At 43.7% G+C, this 17,336-nt stretch overlaps 1 protein-coding gene across 18 annotated transcripts in view; it reads left to right on the forward strand.

The window, feature by feature from the left end:
• SYTL2 (synaptotagmin like 2) overlaps nucleotides 1-17,336 on the forward strand; it is a 101,127-nt gene that overhangs the window by 36,569 nt on the left and 47,222 nt on the right. For 17 of the 18 annotated variants that reach the window (XM_059930649.1, XM_059930643.1, XM_059930645.1 and 14 more), the window contains exon 2: nucleotides 7,720-8,217. In XM_059930649.1, coding sequence (XP_059786632.1) covers nucleotides 8,117-8,217 — 101 coding nt within the window. In that variant the 5' untranslated portion in view covers nucleotides 7,720-8,116. Of the gene's footprint in view, nucleotides 1-7,547; nucleotides 7,615-7,719; nucleotides 8,218-17,336 lie in introns of those variants that run through there. The other variant, XM_059930644.1, reaches the window with a different exon arrangement.

A 17,336-nucleotide genomic window follows, 5' to 3' on the forward strand; every position in this document is an offset into this window, starting at 1 on the left:
TTTCAGCCCAAGTGTGAAGATTAATATGAATTTTCAGCTGCCCATTTCCCCAGCTCCTTTCTCTTTACTGTTTTTATCTTTGAAATCCTGATATTCCAAGACAATACAGATTAAAAGGGTAGTTCAGGCACATTTATCGAGACTGAAAAATGTGAAAAATTCCAGTTCCAGTTCCCTCCTTTGGCATTTCAGGCCCCTCAGGGTCTGACCCCAGATACTGTTTCCCCACTTGTACCCTACACTCCAGTTACCAGTCTTCTTTTTGAACACCCTACCTTCATGGTTTCATGGCCAGTGCACTTGCCCAGAATGCCCGCTCCCTTCTTCTCAGCCTCCAAGGCTCTCCTCATTTGATCTCCTTCCTAAATCCCTGTGGCCCCTGACACTTGGTTTGTGCCTCCTTTATTAGTACTTGACATAGTACTTGTACGAAGGTAGGTTGTGTGTGATACTGTCTTCTTCACGTGGCCCATTATCTTACTCTTGACTGGGACTTGATTAAACTCTTTGATTCCTATGGGTACCATAAGTCTAAACTTGCCTAGGAATGGCAGAAGGTGAGCTTTTCTAGAAATCCAGAGACATTATCATTAGGTTTGAAGAGGAGATTAAGGTGTAGGGAGCGTTGTCACATATGAGTAGTCTTTCCTTCTCTGCACTTTCTTCATCCTTAGTTTGAGATCACCAAGTCAGTCTATGGGAAATGTTACCCGTCAGCTGCATCAGCCCCGGGGCTGAAGGAGGTGACTGAAGTAGAAAAATTTCTTCCACTTTTGGAAGAATCCTCACAAAAGTGAAAGCTTTGTATCTTACGGTGCCTGTCAGTTTTGACTTTCAGTTGTTCCCCTGTGAAAAAATAAAACAGAAACTTATTGGATAAATTATTCTTTCTTATTCCATCTATATTTTTTCATTTGTTCACTTCTTCCCAGGTTCATTTCATTTGTTCGTTTTATTTATTCATTCAACTCAGGTTGTTTTTGAGAAGCTACTTTGAACCAGTCACAAGGCGATGGTTCTTTCCTCTCAAGAAGCCCAATTTAGGCAACACAGTAGATTGAGTAATTTACATGTTTTTTAGTAGACTGATGAAAGCAGGGACCATGCAGAAACAAAATATTCATACAGCGTTGTTTCCTGACAGTGCTGTGGACAAAGTTTGCTGTTCACATAAGCACATTTCTATTAAAAACAGCAACAACAACATTCTGATTGAGTTTAAGCACCTCTGAAGAAACTTCTTTTAGTGATAGTTTCTGGTTCCTGGGATTGCTACCATTCTCAGAGTCTAATGAGCACATACAAACACCCGCATATTGACACAGGTGCCTTTTTCCCTCTATCCATGCTTGTCTTCTTTTCCATGTCTATCCGTAAAACAAACCCAAAGGGCCCAATCATTTTCCTTTTCCTGGCAAGTTCTGTAGAGCATGCCGTGCTTTGAGGGCCAGTGCAATTCACTCATAGGAAATGACAAAGAGAAAAGTAGGACGTCCAGAAGGAGGAACAGCTGGGTGAAAACAGGACTGGGCTGGGAATCAGGACACCTGGGGGTCTTATTTCATCTTTGTGCCTAACTAGCTGTGTGACTTCTCAGAGAATAAGGGGGGAGGGGTGTAATGAAAGATTAAAAGTGGCAGCTTTAGAATCTTAACAGCCCTGGGTTCCAAATCACATTCTGATTGAGCGACTGTGGACAAGTTACTGAACTCCTCGAGCCCAGTGTTATCTGCACGATGTGGAGAAGACCTGCCGTACTGGGTGGGCAGAGTGATTAACTGACCTCCTGTGTATGAAGGATCTTAACACCACCTGCTCACTTTTCAGCCCGGAGAAAAATGACCAAGATGGTGAGAGGCTTAGAAAACATCATGTGAGGAACCCCTGAGTGAAGGAGGAAGTTCATCTTTCTCTCAACAAAGCAGATTCAGGGAGAACATGAATGCTGTCTTCCTTTCAGACTGTTGTGATGTCATGGGGCTGTCAGAACAATTTGCTTCTCTTCTGAAAACCTCATCATGTGAGAGTCACTACTTAAGTTTTCCTCCCCTTCCTTGAGGTCCGCAGGCTTTGGTACAGCAGCAGCCATCTGGGAAAGGAGAAGGTGCAGAGAGAGTTGGGGGAACGAATGCTGCTGTTAATCAGACTTTAACCTGGGTTTGGTTGGCAGAATGTTGGAGATTAGGCCTGCAAGCCTAGCTCTTCTCTTTGCTGCCATCAAAAGCAAACACCAGCTGTTTGGGGCCTTTTGGACAGCTGACAAAGAGGAGAGTATAGGCTTCTACAGATGTGGCATAGCAGGGCTGACACATGCAAACTATTTTGTTTGTTTGTTTCTTCCAGTTTCAGTGAAATACAATTGACATACAGTACTGTATAAGTTGAAGGTGTACAGCATAATGATTTGACTTAAATACACCATGAAGTGATTATCACAGAAAGTTTAGTGAACATCTGTCATGTCATGTAGATACAAAATTAAAGAAATAGAAAAAATGTTTTTCCTTGTGATGAGAACTCTTAGGATTCACTCTCTTAACAACTTTCATATTTAACACCCAGCAGTGTTAATTATAATTGTCAGGTTGCACATTACCTCCTTAGTATTTATTTATCTTGTAACTGGAAGTTTGTCCCTTTTGGCTGCCTTCCTCCAATTCCCCCTCTCCCCACTCCCCACCTCTGGTAACCATAAATCTGATCTCTTTTTCTGTGAGTTTGTTTGTTTTTGAAGTATAATTGGCCTACAATACTATGATAGTTCCTGTTATACAACATAGTCATTCGGTATTTCTATGCATTTCAAAATGACGCAAGGAAAATTTGAATTAAGCACAGTTTGCATTTGGAGCCCTCACATTTCCCTTTTACCTGCTGCTCCTGTGGCTGCTCATTCCTTACTTGTCCTCGACACTTTCTTCCTTCTTGCCAGAGCCTCACAGTAATCTCCATAAGGAAGGGAAGGCAGGAGTGAAGAGACCCATCATACAGGTGAGGAAACTGAGGCTTGGGGAAGTCATGTAATTTATTTAAACCAGACAGTCATGTGAAGGACCTGGAGCTGGAACCCAGTGAATAACATGGACCTGCTTTTTCAATGATGGACCCTAGAGCCAGGTTCACGTGAAGGGGGAAGTGGAAGCTCAGTCTCCTTCCACCTGTGTTCCCGTATGAAATACCTGAGTGCCTAGTACGTAGATGGGTGCCACAGTGGCAGGTGCTGGGTGGGCATACAAAGCACTTAGAGGCCCTGGCCTTGCGCATAAACTAGTGGAGGACAGATGTGAGTAGGTGGGATTCGAGATGGTGTGGTGAGTATCCTGAGTGAGGAAGTTAGGTGCTAACGGAGCACTCCAGAGGGGCACCTAACCTGGCCTTGGGAGGATGGGGAAGGCTTCTGTGCAATAAGTGACATCTCACCTGAGATCCAAGAGGTATTTTCTCAGGAAAGGGTATTCTAGGAGCCAGGACAAGCATATGCAAAGGCCTGAAGGCAAAAGGAGCTGAAAAAGTTCAGTGGGGCAGGAAAAGAGCTTGGAGAAGAAAGCAGGTGTGAGTTCACGGAGAGCCCTACAGGCCATGGTAAGGACTTTGAGCCTTAGCCAGTGGACATTGGGAAGTTGGTGAAGGGTTTTAAGCCTGGGAATATGGCTTTGTCATATTCATATTCAGCAGCATGAGGAGGATGGGAGGGAGGGCTGAACCTAAGGAGAACTGTTTGCTCATCCTGGGAGCTACTCCTTCTGTAAACACGTCAGGCATCCCTGTTGCCAAGATTCACCCCTCCCGAATTTTTGCACTGAGGTTGCCTCCATGCTGACAGCCAGCTCTGGGCCAGTGATTCTTTTATGCTTAAGCAGAGAATGAGGGTCCACAGCCAGACAGAAGAGTGTTTTTCTGCTTCCCCAGTTTGAGGATCTGTGTGCAGGGGAGAATTAAATGAGATGTCAATATTGGGATGACCTATTCTAACAAAGCCACTGGCAAATGCCAGCCCCACCACACACAAGCTTGGTGGCAGACACCTCCCTGGGCCTCATGGTCCTCATTTGAAAAACAAAGGTAACAAAATACCTCCCTCAGATCTTTGTGAGGATCCAATGAGATGATACATGTAAAGTGCCAGGCGTTAGGAGGTGCCCAGTAAATATTTATTACCTTCTTTTTTTTCTGCCTTCCCTTATTGCTGCTGCAGAAATCTTACAGTCCTTGCAAAGCCCGATACAGTCTGACCTATTTCCTTTCTGACCCGCTCCATCTTTCTCTCCTCCTGGCACACTGGCCTTCCAGCACTGGCTCCCTTGAAGTTTCTTGAACATGTCAAATACACTTCCACCTCAGGACCCTCTGATACCTGCGTGGCTCGTTCCCTCATCTCTGGCAAGTTTTTGCTCAAATATCATCTTCTCAATGAGACCTACCCTAGCCACTCTCTTTAAAACTCCAATGCCCCTCACCTTATTATTCCCTTCCCAGCTTTGTTTTCCTCCAGAGCTCTTATCACCTTCCCAAAAGTTACATAATTGTTTTTATTTTTTATTTATGTTTTTATTATTTACTTTGGTCATTATCCCCTCCAACTGACATATACACTGTACAAGGATGGGAAGTTTTTAATGTCTTATTCATTAATGTATCTCCAGTGCTTAGAACAGTGTCAGGCACATAATAGGCTCTCTATAAATGTTTGTTGAATGAATGAATGAAATTGGTTAGCTCTCATGATAGATATCATCCAGAATATTGGGAGTTGGGGGAGCACCTCGTACTGAAGAGGCTTGATTGCCATCTGAGGGCTTTCCCACGATCTGGCCAGGTAGTCACTCCCTGCTACCCAGTTAGGAGTCAAGGGTTCGAGCACTTCACTTCTTTGTAAAATAAGGATATTGCCCTTTGCCTCACCAAATAGCCTATTTTTAGGAAAGACTTAACCCTAGAAGCTTTTACACAGAAGCACTGGTTAGCTTATAGTTCTATTTGAAGGTGTGGAAACCAGCATTTCTCCCTTTAGCCCCCCTGCCAATTACCACTGCTGGAAAATTTAAGTTGTTTTTCTCCTTTGTTCTCTTCCTGTCCTCGACTCACTGAACTTAAAAACAATCTCCCATTGAACCTGGGAGGCAGTGTGATGCCTCATGAGGGACATGGTTCCAAGAATGTGGCCTGAATCTATTTCCTTGCCAGCCTTTGAGATCTAAGGAAGTTACTGCACATGAAAGAAAGCTACTGTGCATGAAAGAATTGAGATAGCCATGCCCTGGTGAAGTTGTCTATTTGGATTAGGTTCACTAATTCATTTACTCATTCACTTATTTCTTTTCTTTTTTTAAATTAATTAATTAATTTATATATTTATTTTTGGCTGCGTTGGGTCTTCATTGCTGAGCACGGGCTTTCTCTAGTTGCAGTGAGCGGGGACTACTCTTTGTTGCGGTGCACAGGTTTCTCATTACAGTGGCTTCTCCTGTTGCGGAGCATGGGCTCTAGGCACGCAGCCTTCAGTAGTTGCGGCACCCGGGCTCAGTAGTTGTGGCTCGTGGGCGCTAGAGCGCAGGCTCAGTAGTGTGGCGCATGGGCTTAGTTGCTCCATGGCATGTGGGATCTTCTCAGAGCAGGGCTCGAACCCATGTCCCTGCATTGGCAGGCAGATTCTTAACCACTGCGCCACCAAGGAAGTCCCAACTCATTCACTTATTTCTTCACGTTGAGAGACTCACAGTCAGATGGGAGAGATGGAGAGCAGACAGATAATTATAACGGTGGAGATACATAGGTGGAGGAGAAAGTTTTTGTGTTAGTTAAGTTCCTGCTACAAAAGTGTCTGTTGTATAACAACCCCAAACCTCAGTGGCTTCCAACAAAAAATATTTACTTCTTGCTTCAATACCTACAGGCCAGCGAAGGTGGCCCTGCTTCAGGTGGCTCAGGTTCTGGTCTGTTCTTGTATCTCTTTTTCTGAGACCCTGACTGAAGAGGCAGTGGCTACCTGGGGCAAGCTCTTCTTGTGGTCTGTGGCCAGAGAACAAGAAGCCAAGCCAAACCACACAAGCACATCCACAGACTATGCTTGTATCACATTTATAACGATCCATTGGCCAAAGTAAGTCACAGGCCAAGCCCACCACCAGAAAGATAGGGATGAATACTCTGCTTACTGTAGTGGCAACATGATTGTATAGCTCTGTTTCAGGGAGGAAGTGAAGAGTTAGGAATAATCGAATCTACTACAGCATTTAACTCTGGCTATGGGAGTGAGGGAAGGCTTCCTGGAGGTGGTGACTTTCATCTTGAAGGATGAGTTATTTTTCAAGACAGACAAGCAGGCAGTAACATATGCAAGTGCAGGCAAATTTAAAAAAGTGTGAAGTGTTGTCTTAATATTTATTTGAGTCATCACTGTGGGCAATATGCAAAGAGCTACAGGAAGATAAAATAAAGGTCACCTGAGTACCTGCCTATGAAGTCCAAGCTTCATGGGGGAGATCAGAAAGATACGAAAGAGAAAAGGAAATTATGTAACCAGTACACTCTTATTCAGCTGGATGGGACAAAAGTGTGAACTCAGAAAGGAAGCTAGAATATATTTTTAGCTATTTTTGGTACAGGATGCAAGATATGCGCTCTTTTATATTCATTATTTCATTTAATCCTGACAACCTGCGAGGGATGTCCTAATGAGAAACCTGAGCCTCAGAGTGGTTAGGTAACTTGCCTAATGGTTTGTAGTTAGCAAGTAGTGGTGCGAGTACTTCCTAGTTATTCTGTTTTGCCAAAGAGCAAAGAATTTATTCATAAAAATTACTAGGGTACACACTGTATTTTCCTAAGTAGGGCTGCTTTAAAATTTACTAAACCCATGTTTTTTAGTGTCTACTGTGTATGCAGTACTGTGCTTGTTAAAGGGCCCCGATCCTGGAGTAATCTCTGAAGTTCCACCTGGCTGTGGCATTCTGTAGGTCTCATCTACTTCTCATTGCTCATGGGTTTAAAATGCCTCAAAGAAAATAGGATTCTTGCCCATGGTTCTACGCAAAAATGCTCACTTTGAATGTTGAGGAGTTTTGAAATTCTGCCTCTTCCTTTCCCCCAGATTATATACACAACACCAGTAAGTGTTCTTTCTCCTTGGAAATGAAGGGAGACAAGCTAGGTGAGTTGCTCCAGGTCGAGCAAAAGTTAGAGGTGGGACTAAGTGGAGAATAACAATTCCCATTGTTGTGCAGTTTACCTCTACCTAATACTAATTCTCTTGTCATTACGGAGCACAGATATACTGTAGTGGAATGTCCCTATGCATGAAGAAGTGAGCATTTTTGAATTTTTATTTCTAGTTTCCTACCGGTCATCACTTGACAACTGGAATAAGATCTCCCTGGTCTTCCTGACCTTTAGCGTGACCTTTTAGCCTACCGTCCCATGAGTTTTCGGAGAGACCCACCTCCTTTTTGCAACCATCTCTTCCCTCTGTGGATGGTTAAACATTGACAGGCGTTTTTGTGCGCTCTCCATCTCGGCGGTCCGGAATTGAGTTGAAGCATGTTTCATGACCCATTTTCTATTTGCTCAAGAAGCTGGCAGAACTGGTTTCCCTGATCTCAGACACCATCTCACATGGTCAGTTTTTTTCCCCCCAGACATGTTTTAAATCTGAAAATAACGAGCAATGCTTATAGGAACTGCCTCTCACCGTGTGGTGCTTACTGTCTCACGATTCCGCAGGTATGTGATGCTCAGATACTGTTGCCTCTCATCAAGTTGACGTCGGACGGGAGGAGAATAAACTGTGCTCAGACTGGTCCAGAAGAGGGGGCGTGAGCAGGACCACCGCTGTAGGAACAGGTGACCTGTCTGGCAAGCAAGGCAGCATCCCGAGAGCCTCTTCTCGACATCATCCCACAGACCACTGCTTCCTCGAGGGAAAGGGCGCTGAGGATTTTGCTATCAGCCACCTAAAACTTTTGCCTAGCCAATAGAAGACTTTTGCTGAAGAACTGAACAAGATACCGTTTCATTTCGTTTTTGCATCTTCTCATCATCTGGGCTGCAGTAACTGTTGTTTAGCTTTGAGAATCTTAAGCCATATTTGTTACTGTCATTTTTGTGTACACGTTTCAAGATGATCGACTTAAGCTTCCTGACGGAGGAGGAGCAAGAGGCCATCATGAAGGTTCTGCAGCGGGACGCTGCCCTCAAGAGGGCGGAAGAGGAGAGAGTCAGGTAAGAGGCCGGACAGTTCCTCGGGCGCGGGTGGAGGATGGGCGGTCTGTAGGAAGATGGGACCCTTTTCTTTCCTCAACCTTAAGTGGTAGTTCTGACTTGGAGCCTGACTTAACGGATTCCAATTTTAAGTTTATTTCCTGGACAGAACTTTCTCCTCCATATCTCTTAATTTATCCCATAGGACTCCTGCCAGAAATAGTCTTGATTTAAAAACCTCACTAAACTCCTTTAACTTATTAAACACTGGATTAAAAATGAAATAATGTATACAAACACATACATACATCTCTCTCTCTCTCTCTATATATATATATATATATATAAACACACACGTATATATCCACTTTTTTAACTGAATCTACTTAAAAAATGGATCATGTATGAAATTAGGAACATTTTTTAATCTCTAAAGTTTTCAGAAGAAAATAAATTGAGAAGTAGCTCACATTTTTGCACATCTTCAGAAATGTTTGAATGGGTTTCAACAGCAATGGAAATGAGTTCTGACTGAGCCAATTTTTCATTTGTGTTCCATAAGAAGGAGTGGCAACTCTGACACACTATTCACTTCGGGAGGAACCCAAATGTTCCACATCAACATTCCTACCACTTTCACTCACTTGCGGGGTCGGAGGAGCATGAGGGCAGAATGCTGAAGAAGTGGGCTTGAGTCCAAGCCCTGCCATCTGTTGCCTTTGTAATCTGGGGCCTTGAAGGCAGTGAAAGGTTTCCTGAATGTGAGTTAGTCATGTTAACTGCATGATCCCCAACCTAGGAGTTATCCAAAGGGAACATAAGCCCTGTTCTTACTTCTTAGGATAGCAGGATCATGAATAATGGAGTTATTTGTGCCCATATTTCGTTATCCATATTTTGACCCTAATTTGAACATGGGTGCTTTATAGAAGAACATGCTGAAATTCACTTCAAGCACTCCAGAGTGTCTGACTATGGCTACTAACAATAATTCATATATTGATAGTGCTTAACAGATTGCAAGGAGCTTACATGACTTTTATTTCTTCTGAGCTCACAACACTTGTGCAGTTGGGGGTGCAGGGTGGGATGTAATTACACCCACTTGATGTGTGAGGAAATGGACCTTGAGACAGGTCAGGTGACTCGCCCAAGCTCATGTAGTCCGTAGGTGTCAGAAGTGAGAATTAAATCCTGGCCCTCAGGTACTCATTCACTAACTCCACCTCCCCTCCCTAAGAAAACTATAGCAGACAGGACATCCTGGGACCTGGCCATGGAGGAGGGGGTGGCTGTCTTGGTGTGAGGTAGGACACTGAGCTGTGATGGTGACAGGAGGTGGCTATAGGTAGTGGAGATCATGAGAATGGGGTTCCTTACTTGTCGTGCTCCTTCCCACAAGTCACTGCTCCCCATTCTCAGCAAGAGGGGTGCCTTGAGTAGTTTTCCCTGGAGAGGTGGGGATTTACACCAATCAGCCATCAGAGTCTCTTAGTAGCATTCATCCTTTACCCATTCACAGTTTGTGAGTGTTATCGTCTTATGTTCCTCCCAGCAGCTCTGAGATTTGGCAAGACAAGACTGTTAGACCCATTTTAGAAAGAAGGGGAGGGGGCAGCACAGAGAAAATACTAGTTGATTTTTCAAGCATAGTGGGAAATGGGAATTCCTTTAGTCTCTCGGAAGACAAGATGGAGAGGATGGGAAAGAAAGCAGTGGAGCTGGGATTGCACTGGGTCCTGTCCCTCTTCCTGCCTCAGGATGTGGGGACTCTGAATCCTGGCGAGCTGCGATCTTTGATTCCTCCCACTTACAAGACCTTACTTGTGGTCTGTAATTCTGTTTCCTCTATCTAGCCAGGTTACGAAGAGAGATCCATTCTCCCTCCCTTCTGTATTTACTTGGCCCCAGAGATTCCAGGCTGCTGGGTCTTCCCTGTAGTTCTGTGATTCTGTATGAGATGAGTGGAGGTGTTTCTCAGGCATCTACAGTAATTGCTGAAAATATACTTAAAAATTCAAAGTTCTGCCTGGAACTGGGCCTTGTAAGGGGTGTGTGTGCAGCCACTAGCGCCAGCCAGTCTACAGCCACGGCAGGAATGCTGTGAGTCCGTTTGTAGCAGGGACTTTGCAGATTCTCCTTCCACGCACTGTTTCTGAGGATGCCTCGGAAGCTGCTGCTGGTGCTGCCCTTGTTTCTTGCTTTTGTAAACTGATAGGAAGAAGGCTTGGGGTGGTGAAAATCTGGTGTGAGTCAAGTCCTGTTTACTGCTACCATTCTGGGGGCCTTCCTAATCAGGCACCAAGCAGCTCATGTGGACTTGGCCACAGGTAGGTCCAGGACTGAGTGACTGTGTGTCGGGGGCACAGATGGGCATGAGGTCCATAGCCTATGGACACCGACAGAGGCCCAACCCATAACCTGCTCCACACAAAAGGAATGGAGCTCTGGTACCCTTTGCTTTAGGACTGATGGGACCTGGGTTGGTTCTGAGACTGTCTGCTCCTGGGCTGGTGGAACCATGACTAGGTCTCTGGTCTCTGAAAATGCTATTCCATGGGCTTTTGCTTTTCAGCCCCGTCACCATCCCCCAGCTGTTTGTCTCTAGCTCTTCCATCAGAGTGATAGCCTGACAGCTCTGGAAAGATTTTTTGGGTCCATATCAGTCACTTTACAGATAATGAAGGAAAAGCCCAGAGAGGGGAAGTGACTTTCCCAGGGTCACACAGCTAGTCAGTGCCAAAGCCAGGATAAGAAAAGCCCTTGGTCTACTGCTTTTCCTTCTGCCCCATGTTGCACACTGGTACTGCTTTTTCAGAAGAACAGTAAGGGCCCTAGCGTGGACCTTGAGTCAAAACTTAGTGAGTTTGAATCCTATCCTCACCATTGATCAACTATGGTTCATTCAGCAAGTTACTTGACCTCTCTGAGCCTCAACTCAGAGACTGGGAATGACCCTAGTACCAAACTCAAAGAATTACAGTCAGGATTAAGTAAAATAATTCTTAATCTTCTTAGCACATAGTAGGTGATTGATACATTTTAATTCCCTTATTCACCACTCCACCTATGCCTCTAAAAGAGGACAGAATTCTCTGGTTAGTGGTCTGATTCCTTAGAAGGAAATTACTCCTAAAACTCTCAACTATTTAATACAGTGAAATTTAATTGAGTACTCATTAAGTCTAGGGAACTTCTCTGAACAAATGGAAGGAATTTTAGGGTAATTGAAACATGGTCCCAGTGCTCAAGGAATTTACCATTTAACCATTTAATGGATTATCAATTGCAAATTTAAAATCTCAATCTTGTTTCCCTAACATGATTTTACAATGCCCCAGTCCTCCTCCAAGTTAGTATATGGCTTTAGAAACATAAATTAGATAATTCTAATATTAGCCTAAGCAAAACATCATTAGAAAGGCAAATCTGCCACTAAAATTCAGAGTGCTATTTCAAATGCTAATTGATTATGGGCTTTGGAGTATAACCCTCCTGTAGCCGTGAGGACATTACTAATGGATTATAGCACTGCTGCCCACTAAGACCAGACACTGCCTCAGAGTCCTTTTCAATATGGCTGTTGATGAGAGTTGGATTTAAATTGAAATCTGTTTGCCATTCCTGATTTATCCAGTGCTTTGACTTGTTCACATCCAAGCTCTTTCAGGGCACTTTGGAGATGATTTTTATGCTACCTCCCATCCTGATTTCATGGATGAGAAAATGAGTGTCAAACAGGGGAAGCGTCCAGTTCCCAAATCACTCAACCTGTTAATAGTAGAATGTGGATTTGAACCCAAGGGAATGTCTACTGTGGTATCTCGGGGGTTCAGTTAGAAGAAAGCAATTCCAGGTCACTGTCTTTCATGCTGCCTCCCTACCTGTACCACAGTGCTAGGCCCAGTTATTACCATGCCTCACCACCCAGCTTGCTTTCCTAACTACCAGCTGGAGACGTTTCACAAACCAACAGTAAAACAGACATCAGGATGGATTCTTTTCCTCTCTCCCCGCTGCCTCCTCCCTCTCTGTCCTCTGTTTTTAAAGAAACACCACCATACATACATAGATGTAACTTTAGTCTCTTAGGGTTTGAAAATGACACACTCTAGAGGTGGCATTTCCTGTGCTTTGCATCACACTGCCAGCAGGAAATCATTGCCGCTGTGTGTCTGTACACCGCCAGCACCACGTCCCCCATCCCATAAACACACAACCACATCTAGGGTGATGGGCGTTCTTGCAGTAGATACCATCTCAACCATGACCGCATCTTATGATCAGCTGCTGCCTTAAGACCTACTTTCTTTTAAACAAAGGCAGTTGTCATTGAAGAACTGCTTTCTAGGACCTCTGATGGCATTTTCCGTCAAAGCAAAGGGGAAAGGAACCAGCATTTGTCCAGGATTGACACTGTACACAGAGCTTCACATTTTCCCCTTTCGTCCGCACAGCAGCATAGCTGAACCCACTCAACAAGGGGGAGGAAATAGAGTGGAGGAGGTTAAGTGCCCTGTAAGATTGAAACCTTGCTTATCCAACTACAAAGCCTGTGCTTCCCACACACAGTGCTGCCTCGCAGCAGATTGTGGGGATCTGTGGTGTGTCCACAGCACAAGTGATGCATGTTTCTTCTTGTTTTCCGCTGTAAAGAACTTTTGCAGTTTATTTCATTTTCACGTGTTTGTTTTCAGATTCTCTATCAAAGGTAGAACGCCTTTGTAGAAAGAGTGAAGTGTGATAGCCATCTTAGAAATCAAAATCATGTTTGGCTCTCTCAGGCAGGATGATGGGGTAGTGGAAAGAACTGTCGGCTAGGAGTCAGGCTGGCTTCCGGTCCCAGCTCTGTGTGAACTTGGGCAAACCTCTTAAACTCTCTGGGCCTCATTTCATCTATAAAGTGAGGCCATTTGTAACTATCTAAGGTCCATTCAAAACAAACATTCTCTCATTCAAAACAGACATCTAAGGGTACTTTCAAATCACAGAGTCTAACCACCTTGCCCAGAATATACTGAAAGGTTAAAAAAAAAAAAAATCTGGGAATGGATCAATCAACCTCTCTGGCCAGTCTGCTGATTCTTATTAGGCACAGCTGAGCAGATAATATCGACCAGGTCCTGCCTATGATGTTAGGCCTTTGCTTCATCATGATGAATAGCTAGAAGCTGGGGTGCGCTATGTGAGTACAAGCAGGAAGAATGTTGAAGGCAGGATGAAGGGCGCCACTGCTCTTCTGGCTTTCCTCTGAAAGTGCTCACACTCTCTCTGCACCGCAGGAGTTGACGTTAGCAGTTAGGGCTGTGGACTAAATTTTTTATGTACAATTCCAAGCATGTGCCTGGTATATGATAGGGAATTAATGAACTGTTGAACGAAAAAATGAACAGATATGGCCTTCACCATACAGAGAAAGCAAGATGGCCATCTTTTGCAGTTGACTGAATTCTTTGTACATCATGGTGAAATTGTAAGGATTAAATGAGATGATGCATGTTAAGTCCACGCGTGAGGCCCAGTACCGAACACATGCTTTGTATGTATTAGCTGAAAGAATGGGGTGTGACCAGCATGTTCTGCCTGGAGGACCAACCGGACAGTGTCTTCTCTGGGTTGAGTGTTCTTCTGCCTTCACTTCTGCCCAGCAGCAGCCCATGGGTGTTTATTGAGCATCTTCTCTATCCTTAGCTCTCTACTAAGTACAACATGCACGTGTGGAGAGGATGGTAAGGTATAAAAAGTGTGAATGCCAAGAAACTTACCTTTTTCCCACTTCAGCTGAATGGTACAACAACGAGAGAATCAAGTGCTAATTTGGTTGGTACAATTAGAGTTCAAGAAAAATGAGAGATCAATATGGGCTGGTAGAAAAGAGTTTATTTTATTTTTTATTTTAACTTTTTTATCGAAGTATAGTTGATTTACAATATTGTGTTTCATATTATATTAGTACTGCATTGTGATTCAGTATTTTTATAGATTATACTCCATTAAAAGTTATTACAAGAGAATGGCTATAATTCCCTTGCTGTACAATATATCCTTGTTGCTTATCTATTTTATACATAGTACTTTATATTTCTTAGTCCACTACCCCTAATTTGCCCCTCCCCCATTCCCTCTCCCCTTTAGTAACCACTGGTTGGTTTTCTATGCCTGTGAGTCTATTTCTGTTTTGCATGTACATTCATTTGTATTATTTTCTTAGATTCCACAGGTAAGTAATAGCATACAGAATTTATCTTTCTCTGACTTATTTCACTAAGCATAATATTCTCTAGGTACAGAGAAGATTTTAACAGCACCACCTAGATGGTGGGATTTCTTTTTTTTAATATACACCTTTATAAAACTTGGGCTTTGATGTCATACATATAGATTCATCTGTAAAATATTCCAAATGACTAAGCTAGAAAAAGAGATTGATTTACCCTAGTAGTGATTATCATGATAGGAAGTATATAAATAGCACTTACTGAATTTGAAAGAATTTCCTATTCTTTTGCAACTTTAAAAGAAATGAGCCAGAAACCCAACCTCAATTCTTTACTGTAATGGCTTTACTATGAAGGGCCATGTGCTTCAATGAGCCTGACTCACATGGCGCGTGCTCATTGTGCGCTGAAAGCTTAGTGGGATCAGAGGCTTGCAGACAGTCAGGCAGGAGCAGATCAAGAGTTGCATAAGGACCCTTACAAAGTGCCTTTCAGTTGAACAACAAAGATAAGTGAATAAATAATCTCATGAAGAGAAATTGGGAGTTGTTATGCTATGAGGGTTTGTGGTATTCTTTAACATGATGGTGGCTGATGCCGTATTTCATCATGCTTTTCCCTAATCCACCAAGAGATGAGGTGGCCTGCCTCATTAGGAGAAGGCACTGCCATTGTGATGGAGCGTGGTTCACTTAACCCTAGCAGCGACAGGATCTCTCTTATCTCTTGTCTTTACTCAGACTGAGCTGGCTGCTGAGCATTTATTTGTTAGCTGATTTATTCACTCAACAGTTTCTGGGTATCAGCTCTGTGCCAGGCTCTGTGCTGGATGCTGGTGTTACAAAGGTGATTATGAGTTAGTCCTTGCCTTCAAGGAGTTTGCAGAGTTCACAGATTATTTGTAAGACAGATGTGCAAATAGATCACTGGAACACTGTGGTGAGTGCTGTTGTGGAGGAGCTGTGGGAGCACGGAGAAGGGCAAGCCACACGGTGCCCTCAAGGATCAGGGAAGGCTTCCCTGGGGGGGTGCTACCTAGATCTGAGGGATGAGGGGCCACGTGCTGGATAGAGAAGTGAGGGAAAGACATCTGGAGAGAATTCACATTTATTGGTCTCTTACCAGGATCCGGGCACTGTTAGGTACTTTCAGGTAAATACCACATTTAATCATCCCAGAAGTCCTGCAGAGTAGGTCTTATTTTCCCCTATCTTTATAAACAAGGAGACTGAAGCTTAGAGGGGTTCAGTAACTTGCCAAAGATCACATTTAGGAAGGGTCACAACTGGGAGTTGGACCTAATTTGGGGAGACATCAAAGTCCATAGTCTTTCTGCCACACCTTCCTGCCCTTAATGTCTACAGAGGTCATGTAAGAGCAGTGTGGAGATCAGTAAGAGGTCTAGTGTGCTGGCACGTGGGGGAGCATGGGAGCAAGTGCTGGAAAATGAATCTGAACAGGTATCCTGAAGCCAGGTGGTCAGGGACCTCATATGATATCCCTTCACTCCAAAAGCGCTGAATAAACACCCACTGTTTTCCAGACACCAAGCAAAGCTATATTGAGTACAGGCCCTGCCCCTAGGGGCTCACTGTCTAGTCAAGGAGAGCTGGAAGGACTTCTCTTTTCTGGAATTGAACTTGAATGTGGTCCTTTTGGGAAGAGAAGGCAAAAGCTCCACCAGCAGCTCAGGGTGGATTTTTTGCTGTGCTGAAAAGCTAGGCAATGGTTCCACATATAAGCGATATCATATGATATTTGTTTTTCTCTGTCTGACTTAACTTCACTCAGTATGACAATCTCTAGGTCCATCCATGTTGCTGCAAATGACACTATTTCGTTCTTTTTATGGCTGAATAATATTCCATGTATGTATGTACCACATCTTCTTTATCCATTCCTCTGCTGATGGACATTTAGGTTGCTTCCATGTCCTGGCTATTGTAAATATACACACTACTGTATATAAAATAGATAACTAATAAGGACCTACTGTATGGCACAGGGAACTCAATACTCTGTATAACCTATATGGGATGTATGTGTATGTATAACTGAATCACTTTGCTGTACAGTAGAAACTAACACAACATTTTAAATCAACTATACTCCAGTAAAATTTTTTTTTAAAAAACAGAAAATTTAGGCAATGGGAAACCATTAGAAACATTTTATAAGAACCATGACCTCTCTGGTGATTCAGAACCATGAGATGAAGACACGTCCCTGTCTGGATTTGGTGATGGGCTCTCACAGCAAGGTGTGTCCAAGGGTTGTGATTGGACATGTTTGGCATAGGGTCACTTCTTTCTAGGTAACTGGGGGAGGAGAGGAGTTTCCAGCAGAGAGTGGGACTCTGGCTGGAAAGACTCTCTGCAGGCACACTTGGGAGAGAGAAAACGTACTTGCCAGAACCCAGGTAAATGCCCCTCCTGCCTTCCCCATTCCCAGGTAGGCCTGCGTGCAACCCTCACACACAGCCCTGCCACCACCTTGGGTGTGGCCGCCATACACGTTCTCTGGCTAAAACACTTAGATTGGCTACTTTAGGAAGCGTGCATATTGGCTCGAACGACAATCATAAAACCCTCTTGGATTTTGTAGCACATTACCCTCCAAGAGTTCAAAGTCCCCTTAAGGCTTTTATTCCACTTTATTGTAAGTACAGCTCTATCAAAAAGAAAAGATAGATTTTTTGATTCTCATTTTATTGACGTGGATAGAGAGATGCAGAGATTATAAGACTTGTCATGTAGAACAGTGTTTTCCCCTCCACTGTAAATGAGGGAGATCTTAGAGGGGTGGTACTTGGTTTGTTCTTTAGGTTTTAACTTTTCAGTGAGCATGAATGACGTGGAACCCTTCGATGCAGTATCTGCACAAATGGAATTTATGTCTGCCTCCACTCCCCACCCCATATAA

Source organism: Balaenoptera ricei, chromosome 8 (assembly GCF_028023285.1).
Source record: "Balaenoptera ricei isolate mBalRic1 chromosome 8, mBalRic1.hap2, whole genome shotgun sequence".
In the NCBI taxonomy this organism is placed as follows: domain Eukaryota; kingdom Metazoa; phylum Chordata; class Mammalia; order Artiodactyla; family Balaenopteridae; genus Balaenoptera; species Balaenoptera ricei.